At 37.4% G+C, this 21,876-nt stretch overlaps 1 protein-coding gene across 1 annotated transcript; it reads right to left on the bottom strand.

The window, feature by feature from the left end:
• Positions 1–16,413: 16,413 nt before the first annotated feature.
• On the bottom strand, positions 16,414–19,763 carry LOC139686997 (carbohydrate sulfotransferase 11). The gene is made up of 3 exons (XM_071584061.1): positions 19,170–19,763; positions 18,821–19,047; positions 16,414–18,738 (listed from the first exon to the last, which is right to left on the bottom strand). Exons 1-3 carry the CDS (start codon positions 19,276–19,278, stop codon positions 18,046–18,048), a joined length of 1,029 nt encoding a protein of 342 aa, XP_071440162.1. The 5' UTR covers positions 19,279–19,763; the 3' UTR covers positions 16,414–18,045.
• Positions 19,764–21,876: the final 2,113 nt, after the last annotated feature.

The following is a 21,876-nucleotide window of genomic DNA, read 5'->3' as shown; positions in this document are numbered from 1 at the left end:
GGTTGATTAATGCAGGCGATTTCTACCCTCATCAAATTGAATAATTCATGTTGTCTCTGCGGGAAGACGACTGGAGGTAAACAGTTCCAAATTAAGAAGTTGGACATATGATAAGGTTTGCAGTATTCGATCAAGCCTTCGAGTAATAAAAACACAATGCTCAATGGCCAATGGGAGACAGTAGAGCCGGCCAAACAAGCGCATGATAAAAAAAGACAACTGTCAGCATTTGAAGGAGTTGCCACAACCACGAACCAGTTTATGTAAACCTATTCATGCATTGTGGCATTGCACAGGATTGAAAGATGGGCTATCCTAGAAAAACGAAATGAGAAAATTCAAATTTTTCAATGTGTGGTGCCTATATTGAAAATAACCTGGACAAACAAGCAGCTGTCTGGACAGAGTGAAAAAAGTAGCCAATGAATGGAGCAAAAGAATAAATAGGCAGTATAGTATCCAGCAAGATGTTTAACTTGGAAATTTCAAGTAACCCTTTATGCTAATAGCAGTATTGCACAGGGCTCAGAGCTGTATCATCCTCAAAAAAAAGAGAGGTCATTTGACTGCTTTAATATTCCTGTGTCTATGTTTATGATAATCTGCATGAACAAGCAATAAAGAATTTCTTGACAGTAGTGAGGGAAAAATACAAGTTAAATGAAGTAGAAGGACACAATGATAATGCGTTGAGATTGTGTATTAATTTAATTGGGGAAGATTCAAAGCACTAAAGGAAAGAAGAACACAAAGGATGGAATTAATGGATGGATGGTGGCTCTTTCTAGTCAATTATGCTGTGATCATTTTTGTTAAATACATAAACGTTTTGTAGTCATCGTGCCTTAGCTTTGATGGATATTCTCCTTTAATTTTTTCTATCTCACCGTAGGTCTTTACTCACGATGGTGCACACATGAATCTAACAAATCAATTGCAGGAATATAAAGTTTCACAAATTCTTCATTACTTATTTCAAAGTGGCAACTTACATTCCACATTCATAAGGATGCTCTGTGATTATTGATTCTAATGTTGAGGGGTCAGGTGCATTAGCCAACATAAAAAGCTTAGCAGAGGGTACATTGCAGGAGTCGGGAGAGATATTTGAGCAGGTGTTGCTGTAGAAGCGAGCCCCCATTACAACTTACTAAATTCATTCATGAGAGCCGACCCTCAGGTTGATAACTGTGTTTATGTTTTTTTAAATATATATCATATACATAAATGCATTTATATGTGTGTGCGTTGAGACAGAGTATTAGTGATAGACATTTAATTGATAATGTTACCAGTAGAGCTAAAAACTTTTTATTTTAGTATTCTGCAAGCACATGCAGGGGCTTGAAGACCATGCATTTTGATTATTATGAGTAAAGCTAGAGAAAGCTATACTACTGCTGCGTAAAAATGATTAGTGCTACATGAGTTGTCACCTTATGCAAGGTCCGTGCCAAAAGTAGTAGGACTTAGTTGATTTAAAATAAAGTATTGCCATAATTGACACATTCACTCGAAAGTCTTCAATGTAGCATCCTTGAGCATCCACACTCCACTGCCAGTGTGCTATCCACGCCTCATTTGCCTTCTGGAAGATGGCGCCCGGAGTGCTGCCAAGCTCACTTGTCACGGCCTTTTGTAATGCTCCCACTTACCCGTGGTGATGTCTTTTCAGCATGGATTTGAGACATGGTCTGAGGTAGACGTCAGGTGGCAATGCCAGGGCTGTAAGACGGTTGTGGCATGATCAAGAACCTCTTGGCAGATCCTCATGTGAATTTCCTGTTGTTCATCTGAGGGCACTCGCGGCACCAACTTCGTGCCCACCTTTATCACTCCCATGTTTTCTTTCACAAGCTGATGAACATCGCTTTTTAGGGATGCCTAGTTCTTCAGAAGATCCCTGTCCAAGGAAGCCTTCACTCTTGCAAGATTATTGTCATTTTTTGAGGTCGAAGGGTATCCAGAACATTGGGCGTCTTCAACATCTTCTCTACCCTCCTGAAACAACTTGTGCCACTCAAACTCAGCTGATCTACCCACTGCATTATCACCATAAGCTGCCTTGCGCATACCATGCATCTATTTTCCGGTTTTGTCCAGTCTCACGCAAATTTTAATGTTGTAGCACTGTTCCAATAGCTGGTTTATGATAGAGCGTCAAAAGGTCACGTTACAGAGGTTTCGCAAACGAATGAGCTGCACTCTGCAAAGGTTGGGTGCCAACTACCACCAGCCTCCAGCGTTTCTTGAGACTCCCCTCCCTGGAACCCAACCCGAGAAGCCGCCGCCCATCCATCTATCTGGGTAAAGATATGTCCCACTACTTTTGCGACAGACCTTGTGAACCCTTATTTGGGCAATTAAATGGATCCCCCCTCAAATAAATTTTAAGAGCTTATTTGTCACTATGAAGGTTCTAAATTTCCATAGTGACAATTTCAATTCATTTCTCAGAGATGGAAATTCAAATTGATTTTTATCTTTATTTGTTTTTGTTTTTATCCATTTATTTATTCTTAATTCCCTAGAGGCCGGTTCAATATGGTTTTGTCATAAAGCAAAAAAATGTACATAAATGTCGTTAATACACATCACAAGAAATAATATTATTTAGATTACATAGGGTTGTTTAACAAACAATATTTTAGACTTTTCTTTACATAATGCCAAAAATCCATACTACACAGAGTATTAAAGTATATTAAACAGGTATGCTTTGCTTGTATGATTATGCTTAAAAGTATTTGAATGAGAGGCTTACAAATCTGAAGGAAGCAGGTTAAAAAATTTGGCTGCAATGAGGCATGACCCCTTACCACTCCAAATTAATGGTCTTGCCTCAATGTGTATGTCAAGCTTAGCACGTGTATTATGATGATGAATATTTAGGTTTTTCTTTGAATATGTGCATGTCATTCTTAACAAATAATATTAGTTTGTATACATAAATGGCTGCCAGTGGCATGATTTGCAGCTCATGAAAATGAGGCCTGCAGGAGAGTCTAAAAGGTAAGTTTAAGATAGCTCTTATGGCCTGCTTCTGCTCTTGAAAAATCTTTCGGCTATGGTTTGGGCCACCAAAGATTATTATGTCAAATGATAATCAAGACTGTAAATTTGAATGATAAAGACATTCTAGGACATTTGAGCTAGCACTAAATATCAAATATCTCAGCTGAAATGGAGTTTTATTAAGTTTAGGTTTTCAATTGTCAATAATAAGGACCATTTTAGGGATGATTCAATCTGAACATCCTAGAAATCAATGCTGTCAGGAAAATTTAGGTCCTTATCATAGAATTTAACCGGCAGTGATGGATGATTTTTGCCAAAATGTATGTGTACGGTTACATTTATCACTCAGATGAAAAGAATAAAAGCTTAGTTAGAAAATTTTCAGTTTAAAAAACTGCTTTCAATGCGTTTTCATCAAATTAATGTCAGGAAAAAATTGGTGCTAAGCATTAAGGTGAATGAAAAAATACTGCAAACTATCTCAATTCAAGGTGAATGTTTTGAGACCCATTGACACTAATGGAATTTGGTTTGACACCGGGAATGGCAAACAGTTGCCATTTAAGGAATATCTTTCCTAACATATGGAAAATGAAGGAGGATAAGTAAAATATTTTATCGATTGCAAAGATTTCTAAGTTGCAGTCTGCACGTTTTGTCATTGAAGTTAGGTTTGCACTAACAGGATGAGAGAAGAAATGAGTCAATCTATAATCTTAAGGTAAAATGGTCGACTGCAGGAACGGGGGACGATTATGGGAAAATCACATCACTGATTATAATTTTCATCATTAGTCTTCCCTTTTTGAACATGGAAGGGAAGTTCAACAGGGGCGACTGTATGAAAGATGATTTAATAGTATCCGGCAGGGTAGGCAACCAACCGACTCGTGTCGTGTGTGCAAAGTTGCTTGTAAACAGGGGTACCATTTCTTTATGAAATTAGCGTAGAAAAGTTAGTCTTCGCCTAAGGGAGGGAGCATTGACGGGAGGGGGAGTGTTCGTGGAAGCGTGCGGAGGGGGGAGGAGAGCGCACGGAAGGCGGAGCTGCCAAACGACTCGCATTAACCCTGACGAAAGCGAGCGGCCAATAACAGTATTCTGTGCTCACGACATTTGCGAACGGCGACATATTTTGCCTTCGCGCAAATGCATGCTCCTTCGCATTAATTACATATGCCGCTGCATTTTTATTCATTCTTTGAGTTTAGTCGTTCATAGAATAGCAAGTTACATTTGTAACCACAATCGGCGAATGGCCATAAAAATCATTACACTAGATATTTCAAATTCCCAAGGAAAATATAACCCTGCATTTTCATATTCGAGTTTCAAAGCATTCGAATAGTCTCCGAATGACTCATTTTTATTATTCTTTTGTCATGTTTTTTTATGCATTTATAATTAGTCTCCCGACCATTATTATATTTAGATATTTATTCATGCTTTTTAAGGAGAGTCGGCGGAGGAATTCTGTCATAAAATGTATTAAGAGCACTTAGCAATCAGGCAAACATTGAACCCAAAATATGGGGGTAGTTTTGAGGGTAGGCTGAAAAGTAATGCACACATGCTTGTAGAGCACAAACAAAAATGAATAGGAACATCGGGAAAAAGTACAATTCTTATGTTTCAAAATCATGTGTTTTTGCAAATATTTATGTGTTAGCCCACTGTTGAGGCTAACACATTTCTCCCAACGTGCAACAAGTTTTTTCATTCCGTCACTGAAAAACTCTTCCGACTCTTCTCGAATCCAGGACTTGACAGCTGCCTTCACCTCATCGTCCGAGGTTAATGATTACCCTTGAGGTGTCTATAGAGTTGAGGAAAAAATAAAAATCGCAAGATGCCAGATCGGGGGAAAGAGGAGGGTGTGGAATCGGTTTAAATTTCAGGTTTCGCAGAGCCTCTCCAGTTGCGCGCGAGGCGTGTGGACGAGCGTTGTCACGTTGCAAGATTATTGGCGCCAGGCTGCCTTTAACAGGACAAACTTCTTCCTTGGATATTCCAATACGCTTTTGAGTGATTCGACGGTCTTTTTGAATCAAATCTTCGATGAGTTTGCGATTTTTATCATCTGAGGTAGTGATCGGACGTCCGCTGCGTGTTTCATCACAATTATGGCTTTTCCAGGCTCACAGCCACAAAATTTTACTCCCATCGATTTGCAGTAAGCCTATCAAGAGCATCGTCACCATAAATAGCCTTTAAACGACGACGTCAGTAGGAGTCACTTTTTCAGTAGTTAAAAATTCGATACCAGCACGGTTTCACTCGCGTTGACATAGCACTAGAACACGTCTCCGCTATGTACTTCTGCTTCTCGAAATACACCGGATGAATAAACCGTCCTCAAACCTGCGCATGCACATTGAGGGGAAATTTTACTTCCACATGCTACGAGGAGTGCTTCTTAGGGTCAAATTGTTTGTGGTTTACAAGCATGTGTGCAATAGTTTTCAGCCTACCCTCGTATGTATCGATGAATGAAAATTTTTGCAGAGTAGTTACCGATTCTGATATCATATTATTGCTCCTCTTTTGTCCCTGAAGGAAACATTACGGAGAAAAAAAAATTAGTACCTCTAACATACGGTTCTGTTCATTTCAAAATAGAAAGAACTAAGATTCATTGGGAAAAACAAATAATGAGCTAATCATATTACGTGATGTAGCCGGCTGAAGAAGTTAGATTCTATACGAGAGTTGCTATTTATATTTTGAGCCTAATAATGAAAAGACAGTAATTTATTGTTGAAAATGGCTTTCTGTTTTTCGATGTATTCTCCATGATAATCAATGCACTTTTGCATGCGCTTGAACCTTTTCGTAACACTTTTTCCCCTACGATTGAGTTACCTCCAAAACATGGTTTTTGAATGCATCAACGGCTTCTTCAGGCGCCGAAAAACGTTGGCCACGCAATTTTTTCTTAATAAACGGGAATTAAAAGAAGTCATTTGGTGCTAAATTAGGGCTGTACGGAGGATGACCCATCAATTCGACGTTTTGACCAGTCACATAGGTAGTTGTTTCAGCCGATCTGTGAGATCTTGCATTGTCATGATGAAGAATGATCCTTCGTTGCCACTTCTTTTTCCGCATTTTACCAAGCACTTCTGGCAAACAAATGCTCGTAGGCCATTCGGAATCCACGGTTCTACGTTGCTCTAATGGTACGGTTGCCACATGTCCCGTCATTCCGAAGAAACAGGCGATGATTTGCTTCTATGTGCTTCGTGCACGAATCACTTTTGTCGGATTTGGCTCGTCTTGGAAGACCAATACAGTGGATTGCTGTTTGGTTTCTAGCTCATAAGCATAGATCCAAGATTCGTCACCTGTTTATATGTTATTCACAGCTTTTGATGTACCAAGATTGTATTTGTTGAGCATTACTTTGCACCAACGACACAAGCATCTTTTTGAGCTTTAGTCAAATTATGCGGGATCCAACGCGAACAATTTTTTTTCACAGCTAACTGTTCATGCAATATCTTATTGAAGCTCGTCATATTAATCCCAAAGGATGCCTCAATCTCACGACAAGACACATGACGATCCTCCTTTACTATTTCTTGCACAGCATCAATGTTTTCTGCCACAACTGATTTTGAACGACCTCCACGATTTTCGTCGCTGAGCAAACGGCGGCCATGATGGAATTCGTTTTACTAGCGTTTCAGTGTCAAAGGATGGGGCTTCATCGCCAAAAGAGCAAATAGGTTGCTCGATGCACTCCTATCTTGATAACCGACATCGAAAGTCGTAAAAAATCATCGCACGAAAGTGTTCACGAGTTAACTCCATTTTTTCGCACGGACAAAATTTTTTAATCGCTGTAAACAACACAAGTTATGATCAAACGACAAAATGTTCTGAAAAAATTCACCGTTAAAGGGGCAAAGCTTCATATGGAAACGTCAGATAGCGCCTAAAGCACTTTGTGTTGTCAAGGCTCAATACATAAATAGCAACCCTCGTATTATGATTTAAGAAAAAGAAATTTGGCATATCATAATGTTTCGTTTCAGTAAGTATTTCATGTCTTCCGGTATATTTTTGCATAAGTTACTTCTAGCCGAATGCAATCCAACACCCCATTATATGCAGTGATGTAAGTGTTCCGAGTTAAAAATTATCCATTTAGATTTGACATTTTTCATACACACCACCTTGAAATTAGCAGAACTTCAGTCAAGGAGAGTAATAAAAAGAGAATATCAAAGTTGGCAACGAAGGAAGGGAACATTGACACCAGCACCGCCTTTCCCGGCCTTGCCAGGCAAGTTTTTCGGCATAGAACCCTTCAACCGAAAAGTTGCTCCAGCATAAGGGCTTGCAAGCATGTCAGTGGTGTGCCATTTCTGATTACTTTGCTGCTTGCAGTTTTTGGATTGTAAAATCATATAATGAAATAATTTCTTTCCAGTGAAATTTTCATGAAGTGCAATCTAAGCCTGTTTGTTCTTGAATCTCTACTTTTCCATTTAATTTTTAATTATATCAAATACAGCAATATTAAAATTATTTTAAGGAGATGCAATGAATATGTATGGTGCATAATTCATGATTAGAGTCCAAAGAATTCTTTTTTCTGAATTTTGGTGTCATTATAGAAGTTTGTATTTGTAAATGAGCATATTTGAATACTAAAAAAAATGGTTCAGTGGCAACTGATGACTAACTGAATTCATTCAAATGGAATGTTTGTAGAGTTTATCCACAATGGTTTAGGCTTTTGGGCACTCCTCCACCTGAGGGTGTCCCTGGGTAACAACAGTTTCTCCAGCCAGTCTCTTATCTTCAGGTCAGAAGTGATGTTGCATTTATTTTGACCATGTCATAGAGGGGAATGGGAGCCCTAAGTTGGCTCTGATTGGTCAACCCGGGTGTCTGGTTGTCAATATCTATAAAAGATGGTAAAAACCTTAGAATCAAAATCATTTGGCCAAAACCCATAGTGGCCAAAAAGGAAAAAAATTTAGGTCGAGCGTATGAAACAAAGAACCACTCCAATAATGTGACAGAGTTACACTTTTTACTCTGCTTTTAGACTGTAAACTATGGGGTGTTTGTAAAACCATGATATTTTACACTTCCAATGTAGAGATCTAATTTAGATTTTATGGAAATGTTCTTAGTTAAGAGTTTTTGAATGAATTTTTGATGAATAACCAGGCCATTTAAATTTATGCTCATTTACATTATCCTTCTCCCTACCTTCTCTTTTATCACATCTTAAACATGAGATCGTTCACTAAAAGAAATACTTAAAAATAATGGCCTCAAATTTCTTCTCTCCAATGAACTGAGACTATCAATACCCAAAGTTTTATTTACGGTGAGTGGGCCCTAATTTATCACTTTCTTATTAATACCAGAATGTAATTGTAAGAGTAAATTTAATGTACAAAACCTGAATGAAGGATTTCTTGAGAAAGTTAAAATACAGCATGGACTTGATCATCCTCAGACCTCTGATTTCAGAATATAATGAATAAAGCGATGCAACTTTGTCTCTCACTTTTTATAATATGCTTTTCCTAAACCTGCACTAGTTACAACGGGGTATCTGCTATCTGTCAAAAAAGTAAATGATATTGACAAAAATGATACGTGTAATAGAGTATGGGTATGTTAAAGTTCAGTATGTAATTACTCTGACATCCTCTACCCCAACTTTTGCAAGGTGCTTTTCTTATCTTTCTATCTTCCAGTCATGAGGCACTGAACCTTATTCTGTCACCTTGTAAAAACAGTGATAGTTCCAGGAAGTTTATTACGACTTTTGAGGGGACCGGGCAAGTCACTCTTGGCACCGGCAGCTCCACCTAAGCTATGTGATTTTTTGGGTACCAGATCTTCCGGAGAAACCATGCACAGGGAAAGGAACTGGCCCCCCTACCCTGATGTGTGAATTTTATACGCTGTCGGGCTTAGTACTGGGTGAACTCTGCCATCACCTACCAAACCGACCTCAGGGTTCATTACTGCGTTAATGGTTTTTTTTTCTTTTAACCATCTGCATCATATGGATCCTTTTTTGCCTTTAAATAATATAGCCAGATGTTTACCTGACATAAGAAAAAAATGATTTAGGGTTATCATTTTAATTTTGCAAAATAGTTTACTCTTAAAGGTACTCAAGACTCTGTAGACCATCCAACCCCCTTCGTTTTCTAATACTAACTGAAGTCTCCGGGGCACTGAATGCACCGCTATCCCATATCCCCACGGATACCCTTTCCATTGCCATTCTCCACGATTGCCAAAACCTCACCATGAGGTCTCTAGTTTTCATTCCATAGCTCTACAATCACATTCCCTGGATATTAGGGCTTAAAGCAGGCCAATCTAGCGGAGTGGCGTTATTGTTTATGAAGCACCTTGCTCAATTCCTGCACATGATCACACAGGAATTATCCTGGTTAGGCTACACAATTTGATACTATTGAATTTAAGAGGATGACTGTAGTGTTAGGTGTCAGTTGGCATCTGGTTAGGCAAAGCTAAGAAATATACTTTTGTTCAATCTTTTTCCATAGAAAACTACCTTATATGCTTGACTACTGAATAAATAAAAATTAACTACGCTCACAAAATCATAAGGAATCTGAAAGATATTGAAATGGTTTCATACAAGTATAATTTTCAAACCTTAAGGGTAATTCATCAGAATTTGTTTAAACGAATTACCTCCATGCAATGAACACAAAATAATGCTTTCATTGTGTTGAATTTTCATCAGAAAATAGTACATCTAAGGTGAAAACGCTGGGTTTGATGATAATCCAAGCATAAGGTAAAACGAAATTGATGATACAAGGCAAAGTTTGGAATATAATGCCAGAATTTCATCAAATGGAACAATTCTTAGAAATTACTAATAATGCTTTCTCTTCCATTATACCCTGCCTTTCTCATATTTAATATGGCCACCACACCCTAGACTATGGCCCTCAATTACAGCTGCAAAACCATGATAGGTATATCAAATGGATACCACTTTTGATTTTCTATCAACACCTTACTTTTATCAAGCTTATATTCAACATAAAAAATTGTTTGATTTACGAGACTTCATCCACAGGATACCCTGTCAGCCAATGATTTGGTGTATGGCTGGAGGTGACTCTACATATTACGCTAAAATTAAGAGTTGTTTAAATGTTATTGTATTAGATATAGATAACTGTAAAATTATTTTTTAAAACAGCATCAAGTTATGTAAGCATAAAATAATTGCATGGATGCATAAGTTGCCAGCCAGGAGAACATTAAGTTATGAGTTCAATAAAATAATGACCACATGCAAAGCTACACGTTATGAGGGAATTAGGTTTTCCTAGCACAGGAAGAAGGGACCATTAGGTCTCAATTTCGCCCAAATAAAGACCTCTATCTATCTATCCTTCCATCTTTGCAGTTATTTTGATCCCTTAAAACTTTACAGGTAAAATTTCATCATAAATTTATTGGGTCCACAGTTGACCTCTCTCATCATTTTTTGTCCATCTCTCTCGCCGTAGTATGACTGGGATAGGGACTGGGATATTAACAGCATCACAAAAGGGACCTGCTTCCACTTATGCAACAGGTTTTATCAGTAATTTAATTTGCTCAGCAAGCTATTATCAAGGGTTTCAAAAATAATCTATATGGACTACTAATTGTCCCAAAACAATATTTTACAAATTTAACTTCTCTTTACAGCAAATTTCTAAATACTGCACATCCCAAATTTACATAATTTGGCCATCAAACTGCAGATTCACATGTGTTAAATTGATATTTAAAGATGAAGGAAGGCCGTCTTTCCCTTAAAAAATTATGAATTATTAATTTAATTGCTGCAATAATTGTTGAACTTATGCATTAATTATTTCTCAATAACCTATGAATAATATTTACTTCTTTCCATGAAATCCTGATTTTTTAAAATGTATCATAGCCATTTCTGTGAGTATGAATCAGTACGAATATGCATAACAGATCGTTTACTGGTCTCAGCCGAGAATGCAAAAAACCAAGAGTAGAAAACTTATCGCAGTGATATTGTATTCAGCAAAAACTGCCAGCCCTCAGTTGAAAAGCTAATGAAAGTTTATCTGTGAATTGAGCTGATTGGATGGGATCTGCACTAACTTTCTTTCCTTCCTCGACTCCTTTCTGATCAATTTCTCCAAGCATACATTGAAAGCCTCAGCTGACAGCATCTGACACACCTGCCTCACTCCTATACTTAATGCTGCTCCTCCTCATTCATCATCTTCTACTCATACCAAGGCATCTGAAATGTAGAGGTTGTAGAGCGGATAGATCCCTGCAATCTATTCCTATCATCTGCAAAACGTTACATTATTTTGACCCAATCGCTCAGCTGAATGCCTTCTCCAAATCCATGAAACAAGCTAATACATCTCAGCTGTTTCACATGATCTTCTCTAATAGTGACCTCATTACTGTTATGCCATTGCATGTACCAATTGCTCTTCTGAACCCCAACTCATCTTTCCCAAAATAATCATTTGCTTTCTCCCCTATCCTTTGCTTGATGAGCAGTCATTATGGCTGCTTTCAGCCACTGATTTGGTTGAGTTAAACCAGGGAATCATTTACTCCCATTTTTTCAGTAGAGTTCCTCTTCACTTTCCCAAGTACATAAACAATCATGGGGATCGGGTTTGGTCCGGGGGCTAACGTACTGGCTTCCCACCCTGAGGGCGCGGGGGCAAATCCCGGCGGTGTTGAATATTTTTCAGAGGTATCTCGATCTCTACTTGAGGTGATTTGTGGAGGGCACTTTGAGTGAGTACGACGTCCGTCGGATGGGACGTTAAACTGCGGACCCCTTGGCGCCTTTCGTAAAGAGTAGGCTAATGCCGACGCCAGGTTTCTCTCCACCCTTCATCCTTTCCCATCCATCCCCTATGGCGCAAATGACCTCGGCTGTCGGTCGCCTCCCCTAAACACTACTACATTAAACAATCATTTTGATGCCGATAATTTGGCCCGAGCGCAATTGGTCTCAAAACATGAAATGATGCAAAGTTCCAAGCCACATTAACCATTCTCGAATGTTGGACATAAGACTTTGCCCTTTGGTGGACTCACAAGATGTTTAAACATTTTCTTTTCTCCACTTGAGTGTGCTGTCTCTCACTTCTCAACAATTAAGACATGCCACCCTTCTGTTCATCCAGTCTCATGTAGCCACTCAACTCTGGAGAGCTATTGAGCTGGTTTCTAAAAAGAGTGAGGCAGAATTTTTCATTTTCATTTAAGATATTCTGCCTAGTAAAATCTATATAGATGATTCTAAGTACTACCTCATCTATGCACGATCTCAAAACTTATAGCCTTATATTCCTCACATATTTTTCCTTTTTTGTGATGGAAACTAATGCTAAAAAAATCTTCAGGCAAACTTCCACCATTATTAATATCTTGAATGAGACTATAAAAGTTTCTTTCCATATTTTCCTAAGCCCAAAAATAGTTCTCCAGGGGTGACATATCCATGTAGTATTAGGAACATATGAAATCAATTGGTAAATATAAATATTAAGTTCACCACAAATATTTTTACACAAAATAAACTAGAAATCTTGACACAAGTAACTAAAATGGTAATGTTGTTCGGGAATTCCAGAGAGTGGGGGGAATACAATTCTAATTCAATGGCTAGTTTTCCTCCGGCACACCAATGAATCACCACCGAAGCATCTCATTGCTAGGCTTAATGGCAAAATGAGGAGCCCACAAATGAGTAGTCAGCAAAATAGGACAGCAACTGTACCAGTTTGAAATCACTGATTATCATCTTTGACCCAACTAATTTGGGTGCGTTCATTAAATACAGAACAGAAAAACTTCAAGCAGACAATACTACTTGATTGACAACTCAAAATCTGCAGCTAAGGGAGAATGTGATGCCTGCCTGTCGCACAGAAACTCAGGGACTAGCTAATGTCAGTGCCTTGCAGGGGAAGTAGTCTCGAAGTTACCATAGAATGTTCTTCAATGAACCATAGAGTCATAGTCGAGCATACAGGTAGTCGTTCCCAAAAATAAGTTGTCTTTTTTGACTCAAAAGGCAAACAACCTGTGCCTCGAAGACAAAGGGTTGTGAACAGCAAATTTTAAGTGAAAGTCCTCGAGAGGCTGCGGAAAAGAGCACAATGCATCCGGAATGAGATCTTTGCCAACTGGAGGCTGCACCATGACAACGTGCCATCCCACACCGCCAACCTCGCAATCAAGGGCCTGTCCAAGCAATAAGTGGCAATCCTGCCCCAGCCACCCTACAGCGCCAATGTACACCCTGCAGCTCAAGAATAAAAAGGAGTTGGAAAGGCAACCATTCTGGAATGATGGATAAAGTCAAAGGACGAGGTGGGCAAAGGACAAACAAGGCTGTCGCGTTGATGCCTGTCATCATTGGATTGGATTCACTTTTGCCAGTAAGCAAGGCATGATTTGTAAAAAAACATAATTTTAAATTTACTTTCAGTTGGTTTGCAGTGTTTGGTGTACTTCCACATAAACATCCAATATCTTTAATACTGTGTGAAAAGAATGGTGTTTACAGAGGTGTAGTAATACAAGCATAGCACAGAATACAGAGGTATTACTTGCCGTCCCCGGCGGTGGCAGGGTAACAACAGCCACCCCTGCCAACCCAGAGGTCACTGCTTCAATTACCACCCAGGGGAATTTTCCTCCATCTAAGGCTTCGGTGTATATACATGTAATACTGATATCATTGTTTGAAGTCCAATGTAAAGGCCGAAGTGCTGTTTTCGGACTAATGCAAAATAAATAAATAGTGCTTTAAGGGAACAACGATAATATTTCACAAAATTGTACTGACGACTTGTTCTATAGTGGCATATCAGACTAGTCTTTACCACAAATTATACATCATATATGCAAGTAAATCACAAAATGTAAGACGGATAAGACTTGCATAAGTGAGTATAAATACCTCAGGCTAACTTTTTCAATAGCTTAAAATTAATAAAAATCAATTTCATTTGTTGAAATAAAATATTTTTCTTCTGTCAACCTTCCATCAAAATGTGAATTGATGCATAAGATGCATGAAGTCACTTTATTCTTCTTTCAGCTTATGCGGAACCAGAAATGGCAGTGGTTGTAACTAATGCCATTTGCCACTGCTGCATACTTTTCCACAAAAACTACTGATGCCATTTTCAGATACCATTTGCAGAATGGCATCAAGTGACTTCCAAGTTACAGAAAACTACCCATGACAGTGTGTGGAAGACAATGAAAACAGTGCCTCTCAACATTAAACCAAAGACCAACACTTGCTTTCCCCATCTCAATATATTTTATGTTGTACCCGTCTCCCTGGCCCCCAACTCATAATTTTTCCTAATGCTTCCTAGAACTCCACTTTTGTCATTCCAATTAGTGATTCTTCATTCCACTTGCCATTCCTTCTTCCCTGCATTTTTATTGAATCCGACTGTACAGGTCATTAGCACTACATCTTGATATGAATCAGCTGAGGGGAAACTCTTGTGAATTAATCATCCTGTTCCTAAATGTGTGCCAAACCATAGTCTTACAGACATCTCTGTGAATCCTGGGGTGAGTTAATAGATATATGGTTAAAAATACTTAGAAGTATAACTATAGAAAAATCAATCGAACCAACACTATGAAACGCAAAACTACTTCAAGTAAAGTTACAGGAGGTGACTTCAAATTTCACGAGTGAATGGTAGCCAAGGCTTAAGTGTAAGATTTACTTTATGCAAATCTATATAATTAAGATGATTTTATTGAGATTTTGTTCTTTGAGTGTAAGACTTAGCAGGCATAGAACGCAAATGTTGCATACCATGTTGGTAACAATGAAGACTAGGTAAGTAGCTATGAATGTTTTTCTCCAATATGGATATTAGGTGACTTCGCAGAGGTAAGATATTCAGGGAATGTTGGACAGACACCCAGTGCTAGCATTAGCCTACTCTTAAAACAATAAAATGTCCTGCCCGATATATGATGCACTCCACTTGAAGTGATTTCCACATGGCACACAATTTGGGATCTGGATACCTCTGAAAAATTCTTGCCACCACCAAGATTTTAATTTATATGCTCAGGGTCAAAACCAGTTACCAAGTCATCCCAATTCTATAAAATGACAAGCCAATCAAAATGATCCCCCTCACAAGATGTGTCTTGAAGTTACAGGTTTCACTAGAGTAAAAAATCCATGGCCGTTTAAGTTATCACACACACCTCAAATGAAAGACATGCATTTAAATTAAATGATAAAAAAATGTAACTTATGTTATGTTATAATGATGAATTAATAGTTCTCCCAAATGAGAATAAACATATCTCTTTCCCATTAAAAAGTTGTACGGAATTCTCACTTCCCTGGTTTTCAGCCGACTTGCTTTTACTCTGCATTTACCTCTACAAGACAGCATGCATGCATGCAACAACCAACTCTCAAACACTTTATATTTAGCACTAATCATTGAGAAATACACTAATTTCCAGATAACTTGTTTTTCACAATTTCATGATTGCTCTGATGTAATATTCCCATTCTGAAATTTGACATGTAAATAAATCCATGATTTAATTACATTGCTCTCGGACATTTGGAAATTCATTTTGATTGAATATCAATCCTGATAAGGCTCCCAATTATGTACATAATTTACACAATGAAATCTCAAATGGTTTTTCAAAGATGAAAAGTACTTTGTCCAAAGTCTTCCCTACACCAAATATATGTACTCCAATTAGCCATAAAACCAAAGTAATAAACTGAAAGGTGGTTCAATAAGCATGGGTAGAGCTTATATCAGCTCGATATAACATTTAAAATTCATTCATGGGGTAAACGGGCCAATTCCATTCTCTATGCTGCCTGCAGTAACCACAGAAGGATCTGGAATTCAAACACCAAACAGCTTCAATTGTTCCCGGCTCAACCTTGTGGAAATTCATTTTAATAAAATTAAGAATACAAAGTACCAGATGATGACGCTTGAGCGTTGAAACCGGTTGTGCGCTAATAAAGGACAGTGGAAAGTTACTTTGTATTCTTAATTTAATTACCAAACAGCTTGGGTAAACCTGAAGGTGGCCAGAGGCATCTGCAGATTCAAACACAGACCTTCCAGTCAGTAGCCCAGATTTCAACTCACTTGACTCCCAAATGCCTAGCAAATATACCAACACATAAAAATGTTTAAAATATGTTTGAATTGCTTATGAAGCACATACCACTTCAATGCATACAAAACATGACATAAATTCCATTCTCAACTTAGCAGCAAGGGAACAAATGAAACAACATTATTAATAAACAAAAAATTTACTAATTATCAAGGTATGTACTACATATTTGTCAACATTAGATATGTATCATAGAATTACACATAATAGCACCAATAAGTTTACATTTGAATCTTGAATCCATTCAAGTATTCATCACAATGTTTTTTTATAATGCTTACATTAGTGCTACGTCAGATTATAGATTCAAGCCATTAGCTGCCAAATCAACACCCTGTGATCAACAATGACTTCTTAATAAATGCACACAAAGGAATGCAAGCAATATAGTTTCTTGGCCTGCCACATTAATCACATGGCCAGAGTATATTATCAGGAAAATCCAAGATTCTCATTTTGAGTTTAAAGCATTAATTGAATATGTACGTACTTATAAGCCTAACTAGTATCACTCATAGGCAGGTCAAATATTTTTTTGGTGTGTTCAGATTCTCACTAGTGCCTTGAAGTGGCTGAGAATTGGATTGCCGTTTCCATTTCTGCACCTTTGCTACTGAGTTGGGGTCATGCATCAATTGCATCCGCCTTTTGGTTAGAGCACTAGGTGCAATATATGTGAGCCAACGCTCATTTTAGGGCTGTATCACAAGAGCTTTGAAGTGTAACGAGGGGAGAATCATAAGGATTAAAAAGAGTTTTGAAAGGATTTAAGCTAAATTCAGGAAGTATCCCTGCTTTTCCATTATTTCAGCCCAAGTTTGAGGTGAAAGATAAAAAGAGACTTCATTTTTATACAGGCGAAACCCTGTTCCAAACAGAGATCAACCCTTGTCTATATTTAAGAAAAATGCTCACCATGTGATTCCAGGCACTACGTAAATACAAAATTAGTAAATAAGGAGTATTTTACTGGGCTGCTAAAGTTTCAGCAACAACAAATGTGTATCAAGAAATATCCATGGCCTGAATTGACCGTGAAAACTACAACACTTAAATGCAAATGAATCGGGCATTAAATGTATACATTGTTCCTATTCATAAAATGACACATTAATCACATGCTTTCAACAATAATAATAAATTAAACCATTCAATTCTAGTAATATCGTTAAACACAAAACTTAATATGAGTATTTTAGGATAGTTGCTACACAAACTCAATATTTATATTCACAGCTTTGAAATGACGGGCTTTCATTTTTACATAAGGTCATTCATTCCCGAGTAAAATAATTCTCTAAACCCTGAATAGTTAATAATCTGATTTGATTTAACATTAGGCAGATCGCCTATCAAAATCAGTAGTAAATTCATCAAAAACATTAGCAATAAATTTTACAACAAATATAAAAGATGGCAATAAAATGAGTTTTATGAATAATATCTACTTCACATTCACTAAAATTTCTCTGGAAAATACTTGTCACGAGAGAAGCAACTGTAATTGAGCGATATCAAGCACTTCACAATCCCGCACTAAATCGACAAGTTCTCACAAATTATCATATCCATCACAACAATTAACCTTTCTAAGGCCATAAATAACAATACAATTAGATGTAATACGAAAATAGCCTATTTTAAATGAATCTTTTCTTTCCTGGTGGAATAGGGTTCTGCAGTACTAGCAATGTATCACTGACATTAGCATTAACATATACCTGCATTAAGGCACTACGAATCACAGTTGAATCCCAAAAGGGGGCCTGTATCCCGATGCTAAGCACTATTTTAAACCCTTTGAGATATATTATTATTATTTAAATAGTCATCTAAATTATATTCAAAAAGTTCGAAGTCCATTTTATATATATTATATAAGTCGTTAATAACTTTATGAGAAAGAGTGCTATAATACTTTTGTAATTTGGATAATGTCTTTGAAGGCTTCACAGCACGGGGAAACATGATATCAGATTTTCCTATCTGTTTTAAAATAAATTCTGCATCTTCATACAACGTTTCGTACTTGCCAATTATGTCATAATCTATTATACAAAGATGACAAAGATCAAAAATAGGTTTCCAGTGCTCATTGAATGAGTTATTATCGGGATTGGTCAAGTATGCTGAAAATTCTTGAAATGTTACATCGTCACCTTTAATTAATGAGTCCTTCGAGGGATTTTGTCTATAATGCTTAACTATATGCCTCCCAAATCTCATATGAAAATACTGGGAACTTAAATAATGTTGTTCCAATTTATTCCTATACGCTGATAAGAGTCTTTCGAATGGATGCCTGACAAACACAAATTTTGTAAATTTACTGATATAAAACTCAATTTCATCTGACGTATAATTACTAAGCGACATTAGTATTCCTTTTCCATGAGCATCACTTGCAGGGATATCCAACGCTTTAGAAGAATTTACTTTCCCTGTTAACATCATAAAAATCCTTTTCCAATTCGTGCATGCTACCTGCAACAACAAAAATATAACTTGTTATTACTTCCACTGAATTTACATACCTTCACCCATAAATGTATTTCCCCGCAAATACCTTCGGCACGTAGCAATAGAGAAGTTGATGCTTTTCATCCACGAGGATATGGTCTAGTAGTTTTTTATTCTCCACGAGAAAATTTGTTGTGTCGCCTTTGAAGCCATTCAAACTGCATACTTTATTAACATTTTCCCTCCGATGTATATAAACCGGAAGAGTGAGAATGATTTTGTCCGATTCGTTTGTTAATATTTCTTGATAAACAAAAGGGTGCGCAGTTCCCCCTAAAATTAAGATTATATAAACTATCAATAAACATTCAATTGAGATAAACCTCTACATACCTATATTTACACTCTTAAAAGTGTATTATTTTCTCCCAAGAACGTTGAAGCATGATGCACACCTTGAACCTTTTCAATTTGCGTCGTTTTATTGATGTAAATTCGAATTGTAATCAGACTTGCACATAACAGTAGAATCATAATCATCCTGTAATTCGATATGCTAGCCATTTCGCTCACATTCTGAAACACTCATTTCCCATGCTCCTGCGTATACCAAATAAACATTTACATCACTCACACACACCGCACCCTCCTGCAGGAAGCTAATATTTTGCACCAAAGTTAAAACGGATAGAACCAAAAGAACACATTCCCTCGTTCACATAGATATTTAGCCACTTTAAAATCGCACACTGTCAGCCCTGAGCCCACACATTCTCATAGCAAAAATATCCTGCTATTGTCCATTGTGGCCGTTTGTAATTCTTGACCCAAAAAAAATGAAACGCGCCAGCATCAAGGAGGACCAAGGACAACGACGATACTTATCTGCGAGACCATTACCGATCACTCGTGAAAATTGCCCTTTATCACGTCTCAGGGACTTTGAAAAACCGCATGTCTCATCGCTGTCAAAACAATTTCTAAAATCATACAGTAAAAGTTATCCAGTCATGAAACAACCCTTCACGAAGTAGCACAGAGTAGAATATGCTACTCCTATTATGTTGCAATATCCCAAAAGAATTCAAGCTAGGACGTGTAATTTTTCAATTTAATTGGTGTGGATAGTGCTGGCTGGCATTGAGTATTGCTACTCGGCTCTTGACCATTGGAATTGCGTAATTACTGTGCAAAGTTCCCGTTTAAATATTTTCCATTCGTGCCGTAAGAAAGGTGACCTAGCTTTGCTTAGCAATGAATGGTCATTATTATGTTGGATATTGATAATGCCGCGAGCTTTTATCAGTTTTCTGCAGCTAATAATGCACCAAGTACACATCACATTTTAAATTTTATGTCGAGATCTGGATAATCAGAGAATATAAAGCGAGAGATGGAGAGAGGAAATATAGATATGTTTTAGGCATGTGTGAAGTGAAATTGAAGGATAGTGGGGATTATTGGCGGGATAGCTATCGACTAATATACAGCGGAGGAGAAGAGAGGGTGACAATAATATTTAATAAATAGGTCGAGAAGTGTAATAAACACAGAGCGGGAGAATGATAGAATATAATTAGTAGTAATAAAAGCGGAGCCAACGAGCTTGGACATGGTTCATTAATACTTACCACCAAGCAAAAATAAGAACAAAGAAGTCAATAGTGAATACGATAAGGAAGAGGATATGATACGGTGTGTTGCGGTCGGGAGACATGTATTTGTTATGAGTGATTGGAACGCGATGGTAGGCGAAGGAAGAGATGGTAGTGAGGTTAGGAACAAGGAATGACCGCGGGGAGAAACCATTTGAGTTCAGCCGGAGAAACGGGGTAATCATCACCAACTCTTAGTACCTTGAAAAGCGTAGTTATTCATGGAAAATGCCCGGAGATCATTGCAGAGCATGTTTTTTATTTTATGTAAATAATTTATTAAAAATTATATAAAACAATTTACTTTGATCAAGTTTTTAATCAATTTAATACGATATGAAATTATTTACACCAAAATGGCTGCATGAAATTTTTACTAAAACAAGATATTTTGCAATATTTTTTAATATTTATGGCATACACAGTATCTTACTTTGTAGTAACGTTTAAATGAAATAAGAATGTGGTAAACCTCAGGCACTTCCTCAATGCTGAGTTAGATAACATACTTCACTATGATCTGTTTTTTACACCCTACACACAAAGATGATAACTAGATTAGTATTGAACAGAAGGTACAAAAATCCATGTAGTCATTCATTGCACTCATTATATCTCAATGGTTTAAATAACCTAGTTCACTTTCACACTTAATAATCACCCATATAACAGTGAATAATTTAGCTGGCCCTTTTCAAAAGTACATGAAATACTTTATTCCCCAAAGGATTTCAGAAGAATTAAACCCGAATTTCGTAGCCTATCAATGATTTAAAGGCTAATACAAACTGGGGAATCATATTTTGTTTCAATTTCTCCTCGTAAAACTCACTCAAGATTTTCATGCTTGTACCTAACACATATTTACAAAATTGATGTAACTCCATTTTAAGCAGGTATAGGAAAAAATAAAAAGAAAATTTCCTTAAATAAACTCTTCTTTGATGACATGAAATTTTGTCAGATAAGGTGAGGGATGTAGATGTTGCTCCCTGTCTCTGGAGCCAATTCCATTCAAATTGCACTTTGAATCCATGATTATTTGTATTCTATTATTTGAGGTTGGTTTTAAATGGACACAAACTTGCCTCTCCTAACAAAACACAAGCTGACATTCAACACTGCATTTAAACCCTTCTTCAATTCTGCATACTTACGTCATTCCCTAATGACATCCAACATGCCTATTCTTTGCCTACCCCTTCCTGGCTTTCCAAGCATTTTCCCCTCCACCTCAGTCCCCAAAATACCATTGCCACACAAAACACTCTGCATCCATCTCTCATGTCTCCTACGAATTATTTCCCACAATACTGTCTCCTCCCCCACCATGCCTAGCACTTTCTCATTTATTTTCTTATCTGTCCATTTCACCTTTTCTACCCCTCTTCACACCCACATTTCAAGACCCTCCAATACATACTTATCATATTGCCTCAATGGCCATGTTTCCATACCTTTCAAAAGCAAGTTTCATGTTTCAAAAATCAATGTTTTAACTAGTCTT

Source organism: Hetaerina americana, unplaced genomic scaffold (genome assembly GCF_022747635.1).
Source record: "Hetaerina americana unplaced genomic scaffold, ioHetAmer1.1.p SCAF_16, whole genome shotgun sequence".
Taxonomy (NCBI): domain Eukaryota; kingdom Metazoa; phylum Arthropoda; class Insecta; order Odonata; family Calopterygidae; genus Hetaerina; species Hetaerina americana.
The sequence above is the reverse complement of the archived record's forward strand: the minus strand, read 5'-3'. Positions and strand labels throughout refer to the sequence as shown.